Below are 24,347 nucleotides of genomic sequence, written 5' to 3'. Positions count from 1 at the left end.
ACACGTGAGAAGTGGAACGAAAATCATACATGATTCCAAACATTTTTTACAAATAAATAACTGCAAAGTGGGGTGTGCATAATTATTCAGCCCCCTGAGTCAGTACTTTGTAGAACCACCTTTTGCTGCAATTACAGCTGCCAGTCTTTTAGGGTATGTCTCTACCAGCTTTGCACATCTAGAGACTGAAATCTTTGCCAATTCTTCTTTGCAAAACAGCTCCAGCTCAGTCAGATTAGATGGACAGCGTTTGTGAACAGCAGTTTTCAGATCTTACCACAGATTCTCGATTGGATTTAGATCTGGACTTTGACTGGGCCAATCTAACACATGGATATGTTTTAAACCATTCCATTGGTGCCCTGGCTTTATGTTTAGGGTCGTTGTCCTGCTGGAAGGTGAACCTCCGCCCCAGTCTCAAGTCTTTTGCAGACTCCAAGAGGTTTTCTTCCAAGATCGCCCTGTATTTGGCTCCATCCATCTTCCCATCAACTCTGACCAGCTTCCCTGTCCCTGCTGAAGAGAAGCACCCCCAGAGCATGATGCTGCCACCACCATATTTGACAGTGGGGATGGTGTGTTCAGAGTGATGTGCAGTGTTAGTTTTCCGCCACATATAGCGTTTTGCATTTTGGCCAAAAAGTTCCATTTTGGTCTCATCTGACCAGAGCACCTTCTTCCACATGTTTGCTGTGTACCCCACATGGCTTGTGGCAAACTGCAAACAGGTCTTCTTATGGTTTTCTGTTAACAATGGCTTTCTTCTTGCCACTCTTCCATAAAGGCCAACTTTGTGCAGTGCACGGCTAATAGTTGTCCTATGGACAGATTCCCCCACCTGAGCTGTAGATCTCTGCAGCTCGTCCAGAGTCACCATGGGCCTCTTGGCTGCATTTCTGATCAGCGCTCTCCTTGTTCGGCCTGTGAGTTTAGGTGGACGGCCTTGTCTTGGTAGGTTTACGGTTGTGTCATACTCCTTCCATTTCTGAATGATCGCTTGAACAGTGCTCCGTGGGATGTTCAAGGCTTGGAAAATCTTTTTGTAGCCTAAGCCTGCTTTAAATTTCTCAATAACTTTATCCCTGACCTGTCTGGCGTGTTCGTTGGACTTCATGGTGTTGTTGCTCCCAATATTCTCTTAGACAACCTCTGAGGCCATCACAGAGCAGCTGTATTTGTACTGACATTAGATTACACACAGGTGCACTCTATTTAGTCATTAGCACTCATCAGGCAATGTCTATGGGCAACTGACTGCACTCAGACCAAAGGGGGCTGAATAATTACGCACACCCCACTTTGCAGTTATTTATTTGTAAAAAATGTTTGGAATCATGTATGATTTTCGTTCCACTTCTCACGTGTACACCACTTTGTGTTGGTCTTTCACGTGGAATTCCAATAAAATTGATTCATGTTTGTGGCTGTAATGTGACAAAATGTGGGAAAGTTCAAGGGGGTCGAATACTTTTGCAAGCCACTGTATGTAAAAGCAGTAATGCCACAAAGTACAAATAGAATGTCTTTACTGCGACTGTAACATGTACAGTTTAATTAAATGCAGTGTCAACAGTGCAAATGCAAACTCTATAAAATGTACAAGAGATAAAAAGAAATATAAAAGACAAAAGAAAAATGTGTTACTTTGTAGCAAGCTTCAAAGCAACTCATATTCTCCAGGATTGGAGGACCATGACAAAACCTTTAAAGAGCATAGAATAAAACATGAAAAGCACAGACGGTGGCTGCAGTGGATACATTTCAACATTTTTTAACTCTCAGATTCACTTCAGCTCTTTGTATATTATAACGTTTTTCTCCATCGTGGGTGACTCACAGGCCATGAACAGCACAAGCAAGAGTGGTTTTGGCACATACTTTGCTGATCTGGGCTATTCAGCCAGCAGTATTTAAGACCAGCGCACCCAACTATCCTTCGCCAGTTCATCTGCTAACACGTTAGTTATAGGCCATCTTTACTTCTTGTGATTCTTCGTGTTCTTTTTAAAACTTACCTTTTTTTCTCCTTGTATTCTTAGTAGCTTCACGGAGCCTTCATACTCCACAATTCACTCACCTGGATGCTGTTCAACCCTGGAAACTCTAACCATTGGTTCATGCTCATAGATTCATAACTCTTCACCTGCCTGCCCTCCTGCTACTGCAGTCTGAATCTGCATTTGGGTTCATATTCACATACTGGCCTCGGCCTGCCTTGACATACAGACAAAATCATATTTTTCATTGAACTGTTTGAAGTTATCTTAAACAAGCTGAGGACTATTATCACTCTCCAGCACATCTGGAATACCATAGAGTGCAAAAGTGACCTTCAGTTTTTCTACCACTTGACTTGTTATTGAAGGTAGATGTACAATCTCTAATGCGGGTGTCACCAACATGGTGCCCGCGGACACCAGGTCGCTCGCAAGGACCACATGAGTCGCATGCAAGACTGTATGGCATTATTTTTGTGACTCTATTCTGAGTGTATGTAAAAAAAAAATTGTAAGTGCAAATGTTGCATTTTGAGGAGAAAATTATTTTGAGTGAAGAAAAGTTTAAGTTGAACGAACGAAATCTCCTTATTATTATCATTTATTTTTGCTATTCTTTTTTAAATCACACTTCCATTGGCATAAATTTGAAAATTATAAAATTGAAAAAATAACAAACTTTTTTTTTTTTAAAAAAGTCTCGAAGGCCAGTAAAGGTGAGGAGATATTGAAAACATGGGGGGACAAGAAAGAGAAAAAGAAGAAAGAAACATGTCGTTTTCACAGTGAATGGGAGGATGAGTTCTTGTCTAATTTGCGGGGTTACTGTAGCAATGGCAAAGCGGCACAATATGGAGAGACATTTCCGAATGTTTCACACAAGCTAAGCTTGAGTGCACACTTGACCTTGCATTTTTAACGGACGTTACTGGGAAACTGAACCATTTGTAACCCAAAGGTAAGACTCTTGCTGATGGTAAGTCCTTTAAATGCATTTAAAGCCCAGATGAAAATTTTCTCTGTGCATTTAGAGAAAAAAAGGTGCTGCACTTTCCCTCTATGCAGATGGTGCTGAAAGACAATGCTTCTGCATCTGAGACTTTTGACAAAGTTGCAGAAAAGTTCTCTAAACTGACTTGGGCAAGCGTTTGAGAACAGGTTTTGTGACCTTGATCAGCTTGAGCCATGTGTGTCGTTTATTTTCAATCATTTCATGAACAGGGACACAACATACAATGCTGACAACATTTAGGACATTTAGGACAACAATTTATCGACATTGGGCATCAGTTAACTAGTATGCCTGATTTGGACTAGTGACATTAACTGTGATCAGTCATCAGGTTGACTAATGGTGCACATCCATAGGTCACAACAAGAAGAGTTTGAGCCCATTGCCTTTCTGGGTGGAGTTTGCATGTTCTCCCTGTGCCTACTTGGGTTCTCTCTGGGCACTCTGGCTTCATTCCACAGTCCAAAGACATTCATGTTAGTTTGACTGGAAATTCTAAACTTGTCACTGGTGTGTATGTGAGGGTGAATGGCTCTCTGTCTTTCTTATCCCTGCAACAGATTGGTGAATTATCCATATCAAGATCAGCCAGACTCTGCAGGAACTTGAAACCCTTCTACCCTCTACAATCAAGACCAAACATCACTGTTTTACCAGCTGATAAGGGAAGATGCACCGTGGTCCTAAACACTACAGATTACCATACAAAGATCACTACTCTCCTCAGTGACAACAATACCTACGAAGCCTTAAAGCGAGACCCCACAAGCAGCTACAAAAAGAAAGTTATAGCTTGCCTTCAAGACTTTGAAAAGGACAAAATCATTGACCGCCTTACATATCACGGCCTTTACCCAGGGGATGCCACACCCTGCATTTACGGACTTCCTAAATTCCACAAGGAAGCTGTCCCACTCAGACCCATAGTCAGTAGCATAAACTCAGCCACTTATATCATTGCAAAACACCTTGCTACCATCCTTGCTCCTCTCGTGGGGAACACCCCACACCATGGCGCATGGCACAACACAGAAGAGCCACCTCCACAGGACAAGACTTAGCAGTCCATCTGCATCTAAAGGACAAAGGTCACTCTTTCGAGGATGCCAATGTTCACATTTTGGACAGAGAGGACAGATGGTTTGAAAGAGGAGTGAAAGAAGCCATCTATGTCCACTGTGAGCGACCATCTTTGAACAGAGGCGGTGGTTTACGACACCAACTCTCTGCCATCTATAATCCAGTTTTGAGTTCCCTCCCCAGACGCCTTAACGCCCACTCACATCCTGGGCCATCTGACCTCAGGAATTCGCATGATAAGGTGGGGCCAGGTTTCACAATAAGCTCACCCGAAACCCTGGCTGATTGGGACCCACACCCAGTTTCACACCTTGGCTCAGGCGATTACAGGATCATCAGGGGTTCCTTTTGTCCCTCTGCGGGGGGAAACTCCCACTAGGTTTAAATCTGGGACCATTTGACCTTAGAACTGAAGAAGCTTCTCGGATGAGAGGTGAAACGTCTTCAAGCAACTTAAAGAAGTCTAGACGCTTTTCTTTGCAAGCTCCTTTGACTACGATGACCTGGATGACTGAGAACCTTCACAGACAATTATCCATAATGTTCACCATCTCTTGCATCATATGAGATAGCCCCAGGTCTCCACCGCCCTGAATGGAAATAGTAAATGAGTAGTTCCTTCAGTGTAAAAAGAGAGAACATTTTTTCATTTCCCTTTAATTTTTCAATCCAAATCAAACCTTTTTGTTGAAACGATTAGGGATGGGTATCGTTTAGGTTTTATCCGATACCGGTGCCAAACCGGTACTTTTGAAATGGTGCTGGTGCTTAAACGGTGCTCAATCCGGTGCTTAAAGAATGGAGAACACAAAATTGGTCCAAAAACCTCTCATGTTCAGCTGTTTTTTTGTAAAAAGATAACAATGTTAGCCTTTTCTGCAGCCATAGGGCATATATGGTATCACTCTTGGCTGGAAGCAGTGCTTAAACAATGGAAAAAACACAAACTTTGTCCAAAAACCTCTCATGTTTAACTGTTTTCCACTTTTTCTTTGGTCATTTTAGCCTTTTCGGCCAGGGTGAAGGGAGTATCTGCCATCAAACAAGAAGACAGCCGCATGTAACTATGATGATGTTTGCTAGTTCACCTTACATGCATTAATGTAATAACGTGGTTAGCCTACTCAACGTAAATTACACACGAACAACATTAAGCTACTCACGCAGAGAAGAACGGCTGCTGCTGCCATCATCATCCGTCATCATTTCTGCTACACTGGCAGGGCTAGGGACCAGGACTCTCCTCTTCGGGTTTTTTGGGGATGTTGCTAATTCTGGGTCCGATAACAGGCACCACACCCGCAGTAGATGTGCTCGGTGTGAGGTCTCACAGCAAGCTATCAAATACGGCGCATTTCTCGGCTTTTAAAAAAACCCCGCTATGCGTCGCCAGGTGTTTCATCAGATTTGAGGTGTTACCTCCTTTGACAGTATCACAGTATCACCTTAAAGCACTTGTTGCAGGCTGCTGAGTTTGCATCTTTTGCTGTGAAGTACAGCCAGACTTTAACCGCTTCGCCTTGGGCATTTTTAATCTGTAGCTCTGCTCTAAAAGAACGTACGTACCTGGGCTCGCCTACTATCCTCGGAAACATAAAATGATTGGCTAGAATCTAAAGTGTATCACAGCTCAGGAAAAAAAAAAGCACCGAAATAAAGTACCGAAATGTGCGCTGCTTTTCGGTCTGGTTACTACCGTTTATGTCAGAACCGGTACCCATCCCTAGAAACGATTCACCTCAGGCCTTATCGGCTTGGTTTAGGGCTTAAAGTCAGGCCTAAATTGTTTTTTCAAACATCAAGAGTTTCATCAAGAGTTGGAGAGATTGAATGGAAATTCACTCCCTTTTCCATTTTGCCATCTTGGGACAGTGACTGGCCTGCAGCCACCCTCTGCTCTATCTATCCATTCTGCTAGAAAAACATACATGCTCTAGGCATGATTTTGAGGTTGACTAAGTAAAATACCTGTCATATTTACTATGAAAGATAAAAATAGATCTTTATTGTCACTGTTACAAGAACAATGAAACACAGTTTGGCATCTCTATGTTAGCAGCGTGTAGAGTTTTACATTAAAGATCCTTTAGAATAAGAGAATAAAAAAAGGAGAAACCAAGAAATACAGTTAAAATTAAAGAGGTAAATACACAGGGAATGTATGTCATTAAAAAAAGTATGACGTTATTTTTGTGCCACTATTCATGTTAGGATGCCTGGGTCGTTGACCCAGGGTTTTTGAGTTTATTATATTATTTATCATTTCTAGTCTTTGGGGTTTCGTTAGAGTTATGTCTTATGGTTTGTCTCTGTGTAATCCTTGGTTGCTGTCTCCCCTGTCTGCTATATCCCCGTGTCCAGTCAGTGTCTGTGTCTGCCCTGGTCCCACATCTCTGTTCCCTCTGTTGTAGTGCCTGCATGTGAGTCTGTCGCTGTGTCCCATTTCAGGGTCTGCACGCTTGAAGTACGCATTTCAAGTGCGGTTACGTCACCGCCACGCGACGACGGCTGTCCCAATTCGAAGTGTACTTGAAATGCATACTCCAAATGCGCCGTCGATTTCCCCAAATATCAAGCGTGGTCCGGTGCACGCTTCGTGGTCCCATATATCCCACAATTCATAGCGCGGCGGTGGGTGTGGATAATTTTGCCACAAAATACGGCAGAAGGGAGCGGCCGAAGAGTGAACTATCAAAAGTAAGTACTGAATATGACGTCACTTATTTACGTACGAATGTTTAATAATGAAGAACATTAAAACATTACTATTGGCCACATGTCGGCAAAGTTATGTGACATTAGTGATGTTTGTACTTTCAGCATTAACTTGGTTTTAAAGCCTCTACTTCTAAATATACATATAGTCGACCTTAATCTTACAGAGAATCTGATGATTTTATGGATAATTAAAGTCAGTCATATATCCACAAACACAACAAGCTGAAAGTCAGTGATATATATATATATATATATATATATATATATATATATATATATATATATATATATATATATATATCACTGACTTTCAGCTTACTACTATAATCTGACAATTGTAGTATTGTCAGATTATTATGATATATATATATATATATATATATATATATATATATATATATATATATATATATATATATATATATATATATCATAATAATCTGACAATACTATAATATTGGCCATATTATATTTACATTACCATAGTGAGATGACTTTAGTCTCATGAACAACATTAGCTAATTGTTATTTACTAGCTAATCTTAAATGACTGTTCAGTACAGAAATGAAGCCCTTGAATCATGTTTTACAGTCCTGTGTTCTCAGCCTCAGATACTCAACTAATCAAAGTGATGTCATGACAAAAATGATTGACCAACAAAACAATTTTCTCCTTCATTTCTGTCACACAAAGCTGTATGTAACGTGTCTCGCGGTTAGTATCATGGTTGCTAGGCAACCTGAACAGCGCGACGAAGCATATACCGTCCCATTTCACAAGCCTCTCACTTCCGCACTTCTCGTACTTATAGTACGCACCGTACGTAGTACGCGTAGTGCGCGTACTTCAAGCTGCAGACCCTGAAATGGGACACAGCCTGTGTCTTTTGTTCAGTCTGTGTTATGTGTTTCCTGTTTTACTTTGAAGGTCTCTGTCTTATCTCAGTGTGTTCAGTTTACGCTTCCTTGTCTCATCAGTTCTGATTTGCCCCAGCTGTGTTTCCCTCCTGTTGTCCATTCCCTGATTGCTCCCTCTATGTATTTAAGCCCTGTGTTTCAGTTTGTCATTGTTGCGATCTACCGTTTATCTAGCTGTGTGTTCTGTCAGTCTGTCCGTGTAAGTTTATTTTTTGGATACTCAGTTTTGTTACTTTTTTGAGTTTAACATTAAAGCTGTTTTGAGTTACTTTCTATCTCCGGAGTCTGCACCTTGGGTCCTTCTCCTGCCTGCACACAGCCGTCCATAACAATTCTGAGCACACGTAAAAAAAATTGCAAGTACAAGTGTTGCATTTTGAGAAGAAATTTATTTTGAGTGAAGAAAAAAAGCTAAATTTGAGTGAACAAAATTCATTGCTGCATGCAAGAAATTTCAGTGTTTGCTATTATCCATACACACACAATAGCAGCCCCTCTCAATGTGTTGCTTGCGCTCTCAACATTTCTGCCCCTGCTTTCAACTCTTTCTATACACTGTTATATTTCTGCCACAAAACCAACCAATCACAGACTTTAAAAATTCTAATTGGCTATTTTGGTATCCAATCAGCTCTCTAGCTGCTGTAGCTAAACCCAGGCAAATATCCCAGAATGCATTTCATCCAAAATTCAAATCAGGCAATGGCGGAGGAATGCAGAGTGGCAGAGTTTGAAATATTACTCTTTCTGGGTCACAAAATAAACTTTTAAGATATTTTCAGATGAGAATGGTGCTGTGTAAACTTCAAATATCTGCTCAGTTTTTAAAGAAATCACATATTTGCATAAGTGCTATAACGTTTTTGGAGATGCCTGTTACCCACCAGCAAATAAGACACACAACTACAAAACAAATGTAAAGTACATGAAAATATAAAATTCACCATAATGCTAAATCAATGAGAGCCCTGTGCTTGTTTCTCTGCAACGAACTAATGATGGACAATGGGGGACAATGACACCTGAAGTGTGCCATGATATTCTCTGATGTAAAATGTTCTGTTCTTATTTAAACAGCGGACTCTGAATTAAATCTAATATAAAAAAATATTTAAATTCAGGAGGAAACATTTTCATAATATGACGGGTGAAATTCACAATAGACTGACAGTTCTCCAAGTAAGGTTGGTATTAAATAATACGGTCCAGTTATGAAGCTGAACTTTAATCTCAGCGAAACCGATTTACTCAGAAACAAATCAAACATTGAAATAAGCCAAACATTAACATTTAGAAGTTATCTAAGTGACTTATATATTGTGTTTAATCCAAGTAGCGAAAGACCGCGGGGGGTTTGAAAATGATGTGCCAGGGGTCCGCGCCTTGACCAGCTGATCAGCCAGGGCTGGACACAACAAAAAATTGGCACAGGTATTGACTAGACCACCACGTATTATAGGAAAAACCATAAAGCCTTTGAACGAAAACAAACGCTGTTGTGACAGTGATGTACACTGTCTTGTTGCAGCTTTTACGGCTGTGGCTCAAGCAAACATCAGCTGATATTAGAAAGTAATATTAAATACATTCTAACAACAGCTTATCAAGCTTAAACGTGCTGCTGTTGTTTAGCGTCACATCCTCTGGTTTCCTCTTCCTGGTGCAAAGCGGGCGATAAACATACAATCAGTTTCATGACTGAAGTAGCAACAGGAGAGGGAGGGGGAGAGAATGAGAGAAGAAGAGGCAGCTGTTCAGCGTAAAGACGCAGAATAACTCCAGCTTTGTGTCTTTTTTTTTTTTTTCATTTTAGCTGAAGTACGGGACAAATCGCGTTCCTTTTCACCTTAATATGGATGTTGTATTGTATTGTGTATTGTAATTGGTCCAGCCCAGAGTTGATCATGACCAATTGGCTAATCCATCACCTTTCATTGTTTATACAGTTACAAAAACAAACAAGCAAACATAAAAATTAAATATCACCATGGCCGATGGTCAGTCCAGCTATGCGGTCAGCAGTGTTGGGGAGTAATGGAATACATGTACCGCCGTTACGTATTTAAAATACAAAATATGTAAGTAAGTAAACTTTATTTATATAGCACCTTTCACAGACATATGTCACAAAGTGCTTTACAAGGTAAAAACATAATACAGTCATAAAATACACCATGAAAACCCTGGTCTAATTAAAAGCTTTTTGAAATAAAAATGTCTTTAGCTGCTGTTTGAGTCCAAACCCCGTAGAAATAGGGGAAGTGCATTCCACAATCTGGGTGCAACAGCTTGGAAAGATCGGTCCCCTCGGGTTTTAAAACGAGTGTGGGGGACCACTAAAAGATTTTGGTTTGCTGACCTCAGGTTACGAGTGAAGGTGTGTGTATGAATCAGATCAGCAATGTAGGGGGGTGCCTGTCTCTGTAATGCTCTAAAAGTTAAAACTAGAATTTTAAAATGGAACCTGAATCTGATTGGTAGCCAGTGCAGCGACTTTAACACAGGGGTCATATGAGCACCCTTGTTCAAGCGGGTCAGTAGCCTCGCTGCAGAGTTTTGAACAACCTGTAGGCGGGATAGCCCTTTCATGTTTAGACAAGTAAACAGGCTGTTACAGTAGTCAAGTCTTGTAGAGATAAAAGCATGTAACTGTAATATGAGTAACTGTATTCCGTTACAGTTACCATTTAAAAAGGTGGTATTCAGAATACAGTTACTTTGTTGAAATAAATGGATTACACGGCGGTACTTCCCTGTTTCATATTGTGGCGGGTCAGGACTGTTTGGGTTTTGTTTGACAGCTACGTTCTGTTGTTCCAGGCGGCAGCGTTACGGTTGCCGTGGTTACAGGGTGACGCTCTCTGTCTGCGTGTTTCCTTTTTGTTGGTGTTGTTGTTGTGCTAAGCTAATAGGCAGAATGCTACAGCTCTAAAGAATGTAGCATCATAGGCAGTGTAGTCCGTGCTGCAGGGAGAATGGACTGCCATACCCGTTATGTGTCTGTGAGCAGTATTATCATGCTGTAAACAGCATGATAATATATTAAGTAATCCAAAGTATTCAGAATACGTTACTCTCATCGAGTAACGTAACGGAATACGTTACAGAATACGTTTTGGGGCATGTGTTCTGTAATCTGTAATGGGATACATTTTAAAAGTAACCTTCACCAGCTGACACTGGCGGTCAGCTGGTGGATAACAGGCATCTCTGAAAACGTTAGACCACTTATGCAAAAATGTGATGTCTTGATAAATCGAGCAGATATTTGAAGTTCACACAGCTACATTATCGCATGAAAATATCTTAAAAGGTTATTTTGTGACCCAGAAAGAGTAATATTTCAAACTCTGATACTCTGTGTTCCTCCGCCACTGCCTCTTTTGAATTTTGGACGAAATGGATTCTGGGATATTGCATTTCGTCATTTCGAACTGTTTGGAAACCAAAACAGCCAATCAGATTTTTTTGCATCCAAGTCGGTTTGGTTGGTTTTGTGGCACAAATATAACGGTGTACATAAAGAGTTGAACGCGCACGGGCAGAAATGTTGAGAGCGCGAGCAACACATTGTGAGCGAGAATACTGGCACAAAAATAACGCCATACATAAGTATCTACACAGATATGTAAAACAGTCTCCACAGCTGAAAATGTTTTTTGCCCAAACCTGCACCTTCAGCAAATACATAAGCTATGAAGATGAGAAAGATACTTGCACTTAAAATTTTGACTACACCTACACAAAAACAGCATAAACTACAAGTGCTACAAAGCACTTGTTTTAATCTATTTATTATTTTCTATAATAAGTGTTTCATGTCTGTAAGTGAAAATTGTTATTTTTGTGGTTTCCTGATTTATAAGAATTGGGAGAACAATTACATGCAACCAAAATGATGCATTTTGGTTGCCCATGTTTGGTGTTGCTTTGGGCTTAGGGTAATCACTGACGATGACTTACACCTAAAAGAGTTCAAAATGAGAAAACGTTGCTCTAAAACATGTTGACATGGCAATGAAAATGAACAATAATCAAAACTGACAGTATGAAAGAGATTATCTGGATACTAAAATTATTGTTAAAATACATTAGATATTAATATTACTATGAGTAAATTATATATATTATATATTCTGTTACACGGTTTAAAGAATACAATGTGATAATCACACGTTTCCAGTTTTACAAATGTATTTTATTTCACTATTAAAAGCTCACCACAAGAACCTGCATTAACCAGGTTTAATAGGGAGGGCCAAAGTCGTAGTTGTGCTAAATTTCCTCAAATTCTCCTCTGAGATTTTCGAGTAGCTTCCTTTGTTCTTGAAAGTTCTTTTCCATTTGTCTCATCGCTTCCCGTCCATTCCACAACTTTTTGGTAAGGTCACTAACCTTATTTTCTAAGGCCTTATTTTGTTTTAAGAGTATGTAAACTTGGACATCATAGTTGTTTATCAGATTGTTATGTTCTTCCTGTGAAACTTTGGGAGTCTGAGCTTGGGTTTGCGACGCCATGTCTTTTGTTTTCATGGCTTCCTGTACATCACACAGATCTTTCTTGACCTCTTCAAGCTCTCTTTTCAGTGCCTCACATTCATGGCACAACAACTCCTTTTCTCTGTTGGTCACGTTAAAATCATGTTTGGAGTCTTTCTCAGTGGCTTTGAAGATCCGTGATTCGCCTTTCACACCCTCATCGTGTGGTTTCAGTTCTTTTTGAGAATCACCACTCCTTATGGAAAGCTCCTGGAGGTCCTGTTCAAGAAGTTCGTTATGTTGCCTTAATATGTCAATTTCATGTGCAAAGCATTGGAGTTCCAGGGTCTGTCTGAGCTGTGCACTGTCCGTTGTTTTGTTTTCCTCATTCATGATCCTTTTTCTTTCTTCACTCTCTTGTAACTCTTTAAAGGCTGTGTTTGCCTGATGGAGCTCAGTTTTAACAGCCTGTATTTCCTGTTGCATGTAATCTTTTTCCTTTTCAAAGTCCCTTTTCAGCTCACACATGCGTTTTATCATCACATCATTTTCCTTTCTTAAAGAGTGGTTGTCCTTTTCCATGCCTTTCACTTTTATAACATAGCCTGCCTTTTTGCTTTGCAACAATCTGATTTCATCCTGCATTTCCTGCATCACCTCTTTGTGTTGCTGAATTTCTTTGCTATTGGAGCTTTGTGAATCCTGTAGAACTTTATTCAAATATTCCAGCTGTTGAATTCTGATGTGAATTTTTTCATTCTCTAGTTGCAGGTCTCTTTTCCTCTTGTTTTTAGAGAACCCACTTTGTTTGAAGAGAACATCAATGTTTTTTTGGAGAATTTTGTTCTCATTTATGAGCTCTCTTTTTTGCTCTTTAAGGTCGGCGTTCTTGACTTTAAGGTCACGTATGGTAGAGTTTTGTTGTTTGAGAGTTTTATTCTCATTTTTCAGCTCTTTGATTTGCTGTTTAAGTTTTTCGTTCTCGGCTCTCAGGTTGCATACAACAGAATTTGACAGACTCATATTTCAAATTGAGGTTGATGCTAAATCTCTGCACTAACTAAAAGATTTTTTAAAAATACTGTCAACTGTGTCAGAAACTGAAGTTTCGAGTATTTTAGTAAGAATGGGAACCTTTCCCCTCTGTTAGGGTTTTAGTGTGCTGATGTCATAAAGAAGATCAAAGGGATTCTGGTGGAATGTCACTGTGTCTGGTCTGGGCAGTTCTGAATTGAATAATAACAAAATGCAGATTGATGGTAATTGTAACTGATAATGGTTACATGAATTATAAACACCCAATAAATATTATTTAGAAATCCAAACTGTGGTGGAGGTGTGGTCCCTGGCTCAGCCGCAGGGGAGGAGTGATGCAGTGAGCTCAATGGGGCGGTGCCAGGGAGGCTGCAGGGACAGGTGGTGGTGATGATCTTCCTAACGAGGTAACAAGTGGGGGCTCATCCGGGATTGTTGAAAAGGGAGTTTTGAGTTGGAATTGATTTTTGATTATCTTGCTTTTTTCACTTTTAGAGATTCAACTTCCCAGTTTAGTTAGGTGAGTGTCCAGCTGAGCTTATTAAGTTTTTCCTTCGGGCACTCTTTTGTTATTTTGCCTTTTTTATTTTCGGAGTAATCCTGGGCGGGGATTAGTTCCCTGTTGGGGGTAGGCAATTCAGGGCTCCGGTCGCTGGAGTTTTGCCTTTAAAGTTGCCTCGAGCCCAGCACGCTCCAGAAGATAGGTAGGTAAGGTTTGTTGTGCTTAGGAACTGGGTAAGTTGTATTTGTTAATGTGTGTGCAGCAAAAGGTAAGTTTGTCAAGAAGAGTAAGTTGTTCGGTTACCATTAATTGTTGGCTAGCCTGTGAGAAAATTGGCACAGGTGTGTGGTGGTTTTCTTCAGGCTGAAATGGCGTTCCAGTTGAATCAGCTGGAGCTGACGAGGACTGGGCCTACATCTGTTGGTGAACAGGTGTCCAGAGGCTCGTTTGTGAGCAATAACATCCACCTGGTTCCAGTTTTCTGTGAGTCCAGTGTTCATAGCTTCTTTATTGCATTTGAACGCATAGCGACTGCACTGCAATGGCCTCAAGACATGTGGTGCGTGATGTTACTATGTAAATTGACGGGTAAGGCTCAGGAGGTTTGTTCTGGTTTGTCTATGGAGGACTGCTTAGTTTATGAAAAGCTTAAAAGTGCCGTCCTCCAAGCCCATGAACTCATACCTGAAGCCTATAGGCAGCATTTTCGAGGTTTGGAGTTGGCACAGGGTCAGTCCTATCTTGACTTCGCTAGGGACAAGGCAAAGCTTTTTGATAGGTGGTGCTCTGCAAGCCAGGTTAACGACTTGGGGTCGTTACGTGAGCTTGTGCTGGTAGAAGACTTTAAGAACACAGTGCCTGAGTGTGTTGCTTGTTATTTAAGTGAACAGAGGGTTTCCACTTTACAGCAGGCTGCCATACTGGCAGATGAGTTTACCCTAACTCATAAAGCAAATGCTGCAGGACACGATATCCCTTTGCGCCATAGTACATCTTGGAGAGGTAAGAGTGGGCCAGCTAACAAGGCTAATGCAGTTGTGGTTTCAAGATCCAGAGCAAAACTTTGTTCCTTCTGCCACAAACCTGGACACCTTGTTGCTAACTGTTTGAGGCTGAAACTCAAACAGACAGCCCACTCAAAGCAAAAAGGGCCTGCTTTGAGAAAAGTCAGTCGTGGCTCTCAAACCGACAAGGTTGCCAGGCCTACTAAGAGGCTAAACTTGGAGCACAATTGCTCAGTAGCACCCTGTAGTAAGTGTAAGAGGTCAACTAGCCCTGAGCTGCTGCTGGTTGACAATGTCCCAGTTCCTCAAAATGACCTGCAGGTGGACAGATCATGTATAACCCCACCACTCAGACCTGCACCCCTGACTAACAAACATGCCTGTACCCATGACGTGAGCAATCGTCTGAGAACTGTTGCAGTAAGGTCTTCTGACTGCCTGCTGTGTTCTCCACATGTGATGGCTCAAAAAAGCCCTGGCTATCACATGAGACATTGTTTTGAGGGTCTGCGGCCACCTTCAGTAAGTATTTTGAACCCACTGAGATGGGGTTGGCAGCTTCCACAGGAAATGCCTAACCGTTGCTATGGGGTTTGGTAGGTGGAAAGCCTACAGTTTGGTGATGCAACGGTTACGGACTTGATTCGTTGTTTTGGTTATCATAATCATGTGACAAACCACGGGTTTGTATTTATGGGAGGGGGTGTTATGGCCCTAGCAGGGCCGCCTCCTGAAGTTGTCTGTGTGGGCGTGTCCGACCACCTCTTCTGCCTGAGGTGCCACCTTTCCCTTTTGTGCAGCTGACTCTCGTCAGTAATCAAGGAGATTTAAGCCCAGGGAAAGGTGAGCTCGGGGCCGGAGTGCCATTAGTGTCGTTACAGCTAGTGAGCTGAGTGTGTTGCTGTGTTTTCAGCTAGTGAGCTGAGTGTGTTGCTGTGTTTTCAGCTAGTGAGCTGCACTCTTTTTGACTTACTTTGTGCTTTATTGACTAACATTTGAGTTTTGTTTATTTCTTTAAATGGTGATAGCGGCTTGTCCGTCTCTTTTAGTTAGTTTTAATAGAAACTTTAATAAAACTCTTTAATTTAACCCTTATGCCTTTTTGTCTCCTTTTTCTGACCCGGACACTTTTTGTTACTTCCCCCTCACCGCCTAGACCCCTCAGGGGAACGTAACATGAGGTTTTCCTTTTTATATAGTCAAGCCGGAGACCAGAGTGAGCAGGAGCATGTGCAGAAGACCAACCGGAGAGTTGGTGAACAGGTTGGCAAACCATGAAAGCCATATGTGTGGTGCTTCAATAAACACTCGTCCAGAGTGATCAACATAACAGTGTGTCGGGTTGACTTTTATACAAAAAAAACAAAAACATGTAATTTTGGTGAAGAGTTAAGTTTGATTTCACAAAAATGGAATCCACATTTAGTAGCCCTTCAGCAAGTCCAGCCCAACATTTGTATTTATGAAATGCCAGACAGTCAGAAAGCAATGTGTATTTATAGAAACATAGAAATGATAGTCTCTTCTTTTTCCTTTTTATAACATTCAATAAAAATAAATAACATAGATGGCATGAATAATGCCCCCTCACTCCCAATAATTTGAAGGTGAATATGTTACAGAAAGATGAATTAACCCATACAAAAAACAAAAAAAAGAGAGAAAGCAAAGGAGAAAAACAAAAACAACACACACACAAATAAAACCAACAATAAACTGCTAGTGCCTATCCTTGTAGATTAATATTAACATTAATCAACATTAGTTAATATTGATATTAATGGCTACTTGCTGACGAGGAGCAGGAGGCCGCTTCGCTCTGGCACCAACTAGTATGGGGAGACGTACATCACGATAATATTTTAGGCATGTTGGATGCCCAATAATACCCAATTAGATTAGGCAATCCTAATCCTCTAGCTGATCTATCCCTATAAAGAAGCGAACAACGAGCCCTTGGACGTTAACCGGCCCAAATGAACAATAAAATAGCGTCATTTATAGTTCTAAAAAATGATTTAGGAAGATAAATGGGCAAACTTTGGAAAACATATAGATATCTTGGTAATACGTTCATTTTTAAAATTTGAATCCTACCAGCTAAAGACAGTGGTAGGTAGTTCCATCTTTGTAGGTCAGACTTAACTTTCATTGTAAGTAAGGTAAAATTCTGTTCTTGCATTAATCGCAGAGATCGTGTAATTGCAATGCCGAGATATTTGAACCCCGAGTTAGCCATTTTAAAGTTGATGTAGGTATGTCTGGAGTCATTTGGTTAATTTGAAAGTATTTACTTTTGGAAATGTTACGCTTATATGGCGATAGGTATCCGAAGGAGTTTAATACTGCCAAAATGCATGAGATATTTAATAAAGGATCATTCACATAGAGAATCAAATCATCTGCATAAAGTGACACCTGGTGTTTTATACCCCATCTATCAATCCATCTGAATCCTTCCACGATTTTTAAAGCTGCTGAAAGTCATTCAATCGCTAATGCAAATAGTAACGGGGATAATGAGCATCCTTGTCTTGTTCCCCAAAACAGTGAGAATGGGGTGGAGCGTTGATTATCTGTACAGACAGAGGCACAGGGAGAGGAGTAGAGTAGTTTGACCCATGAGACAAAGTTATTATTAAAACCTAACTGTCTCAGGGAGAAGAAAAGATAGGCCCACTCCACTCTATCGAAGGTGTTCTCGACGTGGAGAGATATTATGGCTTCTGAAACATTAGAAGATGATGGAGAAAGAATGACACCAAGAAGTCTTCTTACGTTGGAATGTAAACGTCTTCCCTTTATAAATCCTGTCTGATCCTCTGAAATAATTGAGGCATGATCGTTTCTAATCGCCTGGCTAGAATTTTTGCGAGAATTTTAACATCTACCGGGAGGAGTGATGTTGGTTGATAAGATGTGCAGCTCAGTGGATCTCGGCCTTTTTTTAAAATTAGGGATATAGTGGCTTTTCATGAGTGTGGGTGGTAGGGTTCCTTGCTCGAATTACTCATTCGAGCAAGGAACCCTAAAAAAAACCCTAAAAAAAAATAAAAATCTAACAATAAAAAAAAATTAGATTATTAAAAAAAATACTAAAAAAAAAGGGGCACAACTATACTAATCCGGAAAAATAAGTATTTTTCCGGATTAGTATAGTTGTGCCCCTTTTTTTTTATATTGAAATTAGAATGAAAAATTTGGTCAACCCATCGTCTATTTAATTTCTTATGGTCAGAGTTGCATAAATGTCAGCGTTTAAATCTTTAATGTGTGTGATAACTTTTGTGTGTTTTATTGTGGCATTTAGTCCCCCAGTGTTTAAGGAAATTATCTTCACAGCCTGTCCATCAGTTGTATTATCAGGTCGGTCTCGAGGAGCAAGCAGCCGCATGTAACTAGAATCATCTGAACAAAAACTGTACAGTAGAAAATAAGTACACACATAGCATCGAACTTAAAATATACAAGGTTAAATAAAAATAAAAATATTTTCCTAGACATCAAACCTAATCCCAAACTATCGTACTTCCCTTTCTGCATCTTCTCTCCTCTTCTTCTCTCAGCTTTGCAGCTTTTTAGTAGAACAATTTAACCTCCCACATTAATAAGTGTGAATTTTAAGTAAACTGTCAGGACATATATACAGTAGATTAAGTGGCCCAAGTAATTTAGAAATATATTGTCAGAATAATAATGTAATAAAGATATGAAACTGAAAAGATATAAATATAAAGTAGAAATACCACACAGGGCACTAATTTCATTGATCATTGATCTGAAAGGTTAACCTCTGTTACTTTATAACTTTTGATTTTAATTATATAGTGTCTTTCCAAGCTTTAACCTTAAAGATGAAGTATAGTATGAATTAAAGTACAACATTTTATACCGTCTTAAATTAGCATTAAGTACAAGTTACTTCTGAATCAACTGAGACAGCCCTTGGCTAAAATAACCCAGCCATTTGGCTGATTGATATACATCAGCCCAAGATTCTGGTACATCTGAATAGTCCTTTAGAACCAAATAACAAACATCGCATTTGTCCTTAGAATAACAATAAATTAAAGGACTTTTCAGGCTCCCGTCTCCATTTCAAGACTTACCAAAACAGAATCAGTTCTTCTTATTAGAAAACTTAATTGTCATTACTCACATTAGCCTTAAGAGAAACAGCTTTAAAGTTAGCTAAACAGGTCCCGGAGCTTGTTAGTATTTGCCCACAAAAGAAGTGGCTTCCTCAGGTGATGAGAATCTCTTCTTCTCGCCGCCCTGCAGGGTGATTCGTAAGCGAGCCGGGAAGAGAAACGTTGGCTGGAGGGCTAAATCGTAGAGGTCAGCCATTACCGATCGTTACTTAGCTCATTCCTCATCGACTTCAAGCGTATAGTCCTCAAAAATCTGGACTGGTGACCCGCGCTAGTGGAGCTTGCCTCGTCGCTTACGAGCCTCTCAGATAATCAGCTCCTTGGTCTGGTACCGAGGGAGGCGTATTATTACCAGTCTGGGTCGGGAGCCGGGTTGTGGTTTAGCACTGAGTGCCCTATGGGCTCAGTCCAGTTCAGGGGGAGACTGAAGAATTTGTTTACCGAGTACGTCAACCAGAAGGTCAGCAAAGAAGCTTGTAGGTCTGGGTCCTTCTATTGACTCTGGGAGACCAATTATCTTGATGTTGTTTCTGCAACTTTCTAGATCCATAGTCTTGGCTTTCAACTTGGTATTGCTCTTCTATTCTTCTTATTCTTCTTTGACGAAGTTTAACCATTAAAAGCTCTCTGGGCGGTTTGGTGAGCATGTGAAGGCAGCACCGTCTCAGCTTTTTGCAGCGACAATTTAAAAAGTCTATATTTTTCAGAAAAACTAAATCTAACCAAGACTGAAACAACTCGCATCTAAAACCCAAACACATTAAACGAATGCCAAGGAAAAAAAACATTAGGCACTGTGAGTATGACAAAAGTCTGGTCTAATCGATCATGGCTGCTTGAAGTATAAACAGCAAATAAATGTTATTAGAAAATAGTTTTTGAATACAAGTCAGTAATACTTACTCTATGCCATTCCTATCATATAATTAATTGTTGGTACCCTTATTACAGACATCCTCCTTACTAAAATATTTGCTAAACTATTTTAATGCAAGATTAAATGGACATTGTGTCAGCTTTTTATATACTGAACACTTTTTATGGCCAGTGTGTATGTGCTTTTACACGATTCCATCAAAACTAGAAAATCCAGAGAGAAGAAGATTTTAGACCATCTAATCTAAAAGCGATATTTAATTTTTCTTGAAAATACATGCTGCTATCCATACTTTTGAACGTTTTCATCCTGGCAGCAGGAGAGATAAACTCAGGTGTCCTCATAATATCTTCCTCAAGTCTCTACAGAATCCATAGATTCTCTTCATTCCCACAAATGGAAATAGGCTTTTATATTGATATAAAAATTTTATGTTCACAGCATCAGTCGTATTCAGCAGCACCTGTCCATGCACAGAAGCTGGTTCCTGTTGTGTGTGGTGTTCCACAAAAAGGTGATGTACCTCCAGATTGCAAAATGCTTGCACCTTGTATTGTTTTAACTTCACATTTATTTATTGTGCAGGTGCACAATGCTGGGTTTTCCTGCTTCTCTGGGGCTATTTGCACTTTTAATTTAGATAAATGATTCTTTAGGTGGCCAACGACACCACATCCAAACCTGTTCAATTTGTGCCAGAAGTAAGGCTTTTCCTCAGGTGTCTTGCAACTCCTTCCAATTCTGCAATCGGCCCTGGTCCCATATATTGTTAGACTTTGTCACTGGTGTTTTTCCCCCCAAACACATTACCACTCAAAAGTTTTAGAACACCCCAATTTTTCCAGTTTTTTATTGAAGATTATACAGTTTAATGTTTCATTGCACTCTGAAATGAAAGCACAGTACAAATAAGCAATCTGAGTTAAAAAAGAAAAAAAAGAAGAGATGGAATAAATGTATAGACCAAAATGTGTTCGAAACTTTTGACTTATCAAAGTAACCACTATTGGAAGATGTAAAAGATGAAGACACCCGTGGTATTCTTTCTACAATAGTAATCAAATATTTTTCAGAAAGTTCTTCCCACATCTGTTGCACTTCCCATAGATGTGCAGCACCTGTTGTAGGCTTTCACTCTTCTGTCCAGTTCATCCCAACCAGCTCGATAAGATTTTAGTCTAGAGACTGTGCTGACCACTCCATGTTTTCAAGCTTACCATCTTTTTCTTTATTCCTGAGGTACGTTTGGTATAGCTTTGATTTTTGTTTTGGGTCATTATCTTGCTATGGGATAAACCCCTGACCAACTAGGCTTATAACAGAGGGTATTGCATGGCTCTGGGGCATGCTGTGGTAGCTGTTTTAGTTCAGGGTGCCTCTCACTCTATACAAGTCACTGACCATGGATCCAACAAAATATCCTCAGACCATCACACTTCCTCTTCCATGTTTGACCGTTGATGCCACACACACACTCTTTCGCCCACTCGATGGCGTACAAAGATCCTGCATGATTAACCGAAGTATCAGCTCATAATACCTTTTTCCAGTCTTCAGTAGTCCAATGGCAGTGTTTTATGGCCCAGGCACGCCTCTTTGTCTTCTGATGTGTTAGCAGTGACTTTCTTGCTGCATCTCATCCTGTCAAACCTGCAGGTCAAAGTCTTCTCTTCACAGTTGAAACTGAGACTTGCTTACTATGGCCTCTATTAAGCTGAGCTTGAAGCTATTGTCCTGTGAGCCTCCAAACTGTTAACACTCAGAAACTTGTCCTCTGATTGTGTTGTGACTTTAGCTCTGCCAGACCTTGCCCCAGTTTCTGAGTTCCTTTTGATGGTGCCTTTCTTTCTTTGCAATTTCTTTGTAGGAAGGATCTGCAGGTGTTATGATGGTCTTTTTCTCTTCCATTGTTAGTTGCATTTTTCTCACCATTTTTGTTGCAACACACTACTCTCTGCAGTACAATACTCTTCAACTGATGCTCACAGAGGTATGGTACCACAATGTGTTCCAACACTGCTTTCATGCAGACAGAGGGTGTTGAAAGTAATCCAGAAAAGTTGGAACACCTGTAGTTAGTAACCAGTTTTCAAAGCTAGATCAACAGTCTTTGCTGTAGAACAGACTTAAATTGTTAACCCTTTTTTTGTTCCCTGTAAAAGGCCTTTTTGTATGATTCTGAAATGTACATTATTTTTCAGTTTTGGGTAACCTTACCTTGTTTGTAAACCTCTGGCGGTTCACCACTAACCTTTGTACCATTTCAAGCTATTCATATGACTGGAATTGCAATAAATAACTGGAAAAAAATGGGGTTTTCTAAAATTTTTGACCGGTAGTGTATGTGCTCACAATTGTTTATAGATTTTCTAAGGGTGTATGCTCACAGCTCCAAAACTTCCTTCAGTCTCTGAAACTGCATACATTTTAGTCAAGCATATATTCCGACGTTGTACCAGACAGAAGACCACGGAGAGCAATTTCGATGCAATTTCACCTGCAGTCTAACAATCACACTGAAAGGGCTAATTAGGAACTCAAGACAACTTTCCACTGCATCACTGCCTCCAATCCCTCATTCTGGAGCTCCTATATTCATTGGGTTGAGTATACTCATAATTCAGTAACCTCTTCTGCCACAGAACGTCACCATTTGAAATCTCACTGAGAGAGCAACCACTTCTGTCTTCAGCCCAGGAGGGGGAAGATACTATGCCCTCCCTCTAGCATCATCGGTGTTGCTGTGGACACATCTGGAAACAGGCCAAGGCAGTTCTCCTCCATACTCTGGATGAAAATCGCTGCTTGGCTGATTGCAAAAAGGTCCCAGCTCAACAACGTATCCCTGGGCAAATGGTTTGGCTATTCTTCTGAGACATGATGCTTGCATTCCAGAAAGCAAGTTCCCAGGCACATAATTAACCCTTCCACTGTCCATCACAAGCTCCTAAGGTCAGTGAGAATCCATACAAACTTTAATTTTTTTGTAAATTAACTCTGCATTTTTAAGCACTTGCTGCATTACTTTCATTTATCAGCCAAGGGGGATGCTACTTCATGATAACATGCATAGATCTCTCATTCGCTACCTGATTTAGAGTAGTTTTGTAGTTTCACGCTCTAAATAAAAGATAATTATATGACAGTGAGTGCTGCATGTTTGATGAACATATAAAAACAATAAACCTTTTTAAAAAGCATAATTTCTTTCCACCAGCCAGAATACAGAAATTTGCAACCCTTATTGACGATAAAAACAAATAACCTATTAGACCCTATCTAATTCTTTGTCTTGCAGTGGTTCTCATAAAACATGTAGGCTGGAGATAAATTACTGGCATCAGTAATGGAACAACTTGATATGAATATGAGCTCAGAACTGTCAGAGACTACTTCACTGCCAAAAGCAAAAACAAAGACAGATAAAAAAGCACAGATATTTGAGCAATATTTTTGTTTAATGTTACATTTTGTGCCAATGCACGTCATCCGCCTTCAAATGTGATACACCTCTCACTGTGCCAGTTTCAAAGCCTTATTCTGTCCTCAAATTTGACTAACATTTCTACAGCACTGTATACATACACATAATAAAATCACGTCCCGCTGAGGATAGTGTCTGGAAGAGTTGTTCAAACCAGGCAGTTCTCCTGTGAGTTACAGTCTGGTTTACATGGTGCAGCCCTACAGGCATCACTGTCAAAACAAGCTTTTATTACCAAGCTGAAGTGCTCTGGGTCTGTTTTTCACCTCTCGGTGTGAGGCTGCAGTCAGCAAAAAGGCAAACACCAAACAAATAGTCACTATGCACTTAAGGATTTGCATCCAGGTTATAGAACCTTTCAGTGCAACTGAGTTGCTAGGAAACAGCTTAGGTTCACCCTTGTTCCTGCCAGCTATTAGTGCTCACAAAAACCTGACTCTTCTCTCATGATAGGTGACCAGAGATTAAAATAAATAAATGATACCCGTGAGACTGTTTTCTATAGTTTCATTTGACCCAGGATCCATGACACGTGGAAAATGCAGGAATAAAAGTGGACTTGTAACAGGATATTTCCCTTTGCAGGATATATAATGGCAACAGCGCTGCCCTGCACTTGACCCACATCACCTGCACAGATACAAGCTCTGCATTGAATTCTGCCCCCTAGAATTCAGCATTTAGTAAAGAGCTGATATGATTTCAAGATGTTCCTGTATTTGTGTTGTAGCTACCATGTAATCAAGCTGCCATCGGGTCTGACCTTCACCTCAAGGCTTGACTGCTGCCTGCTCCACACTTGTTAGTTGGCATTTAAAAGCAATCTCGTTACCTTTCAGAGTTACTGAGAAAAGGAACTTGCTAGACTCTTTCTTCTTCTACTGTTACGACAGTTTCCTGTTTTTCATCTCACTCTCACTGCAGTATACAGTGGTAACATGAAGCAGATTTCTTTAGCAATGAGGAACAGTAGCTTAGAGCTTCACTTTTGCAGGATTTCAGTGAGGGGAATCATGGAAGTTTGACCATAATCTAAATGTGTTTTGTAGACTTGGAGAGGGTGCATGACTGGGTTCCTAAAGGGCCGCTG

General features: G+C 40.3%; 1 protein-coding gene across 1 annotated transcript; it reads right to left on the bottom strand.

The window, feature by feature from the left end:
• Positions 1–11,876: 11,876 nt before the first annotated feature.
• On the bottom strand, positions 11,877–13,333 carry LOC146493700 (uncharacterized). Its single transcript, XM_085149855.1, has one exon. The coding sequence runs from the start codon at positions 13,225–13,227 to the stop codon at positions 12,001–12,003; it is 1,227 nt and encodes a 408-aa protein (XP_085005981.1). The 5' UTR covers positions 13,228–13,333; the 3' UTR covers positions 11,877–12,000.
• Positions 13,334–24,347: the final 11,014 nt, after the last annotated feature.

The sequence above is a fragment of the Neolamprologus multifasciatus genome, chromosome 22 (assembly GCF_963576455.1).
Source record: "Neolamprologus multifasciatus chromosome 22, fNeoMul1.2, whole genome shotgun sequence".
Classification (NCBI taxonomy): Eukaryota; Metazoa; Chordata; class Actinopteri; order Cichliformes; family Cichlidae; genus Neolamprologus; species Neolamprologus multifasciatus.
This window is presented reverse-complemented; position numbering and strand designations above follow the sequence as displayed.

Coding starts and splice junctions, on each gene's coding strand:
- LOC146493700 (XM_085149855.1), bottom strand. CDS start 13,227: ATGAGTCTGTCAAATTCTGTTGTATGCAACCTGAGAGCCGAGAACGAA.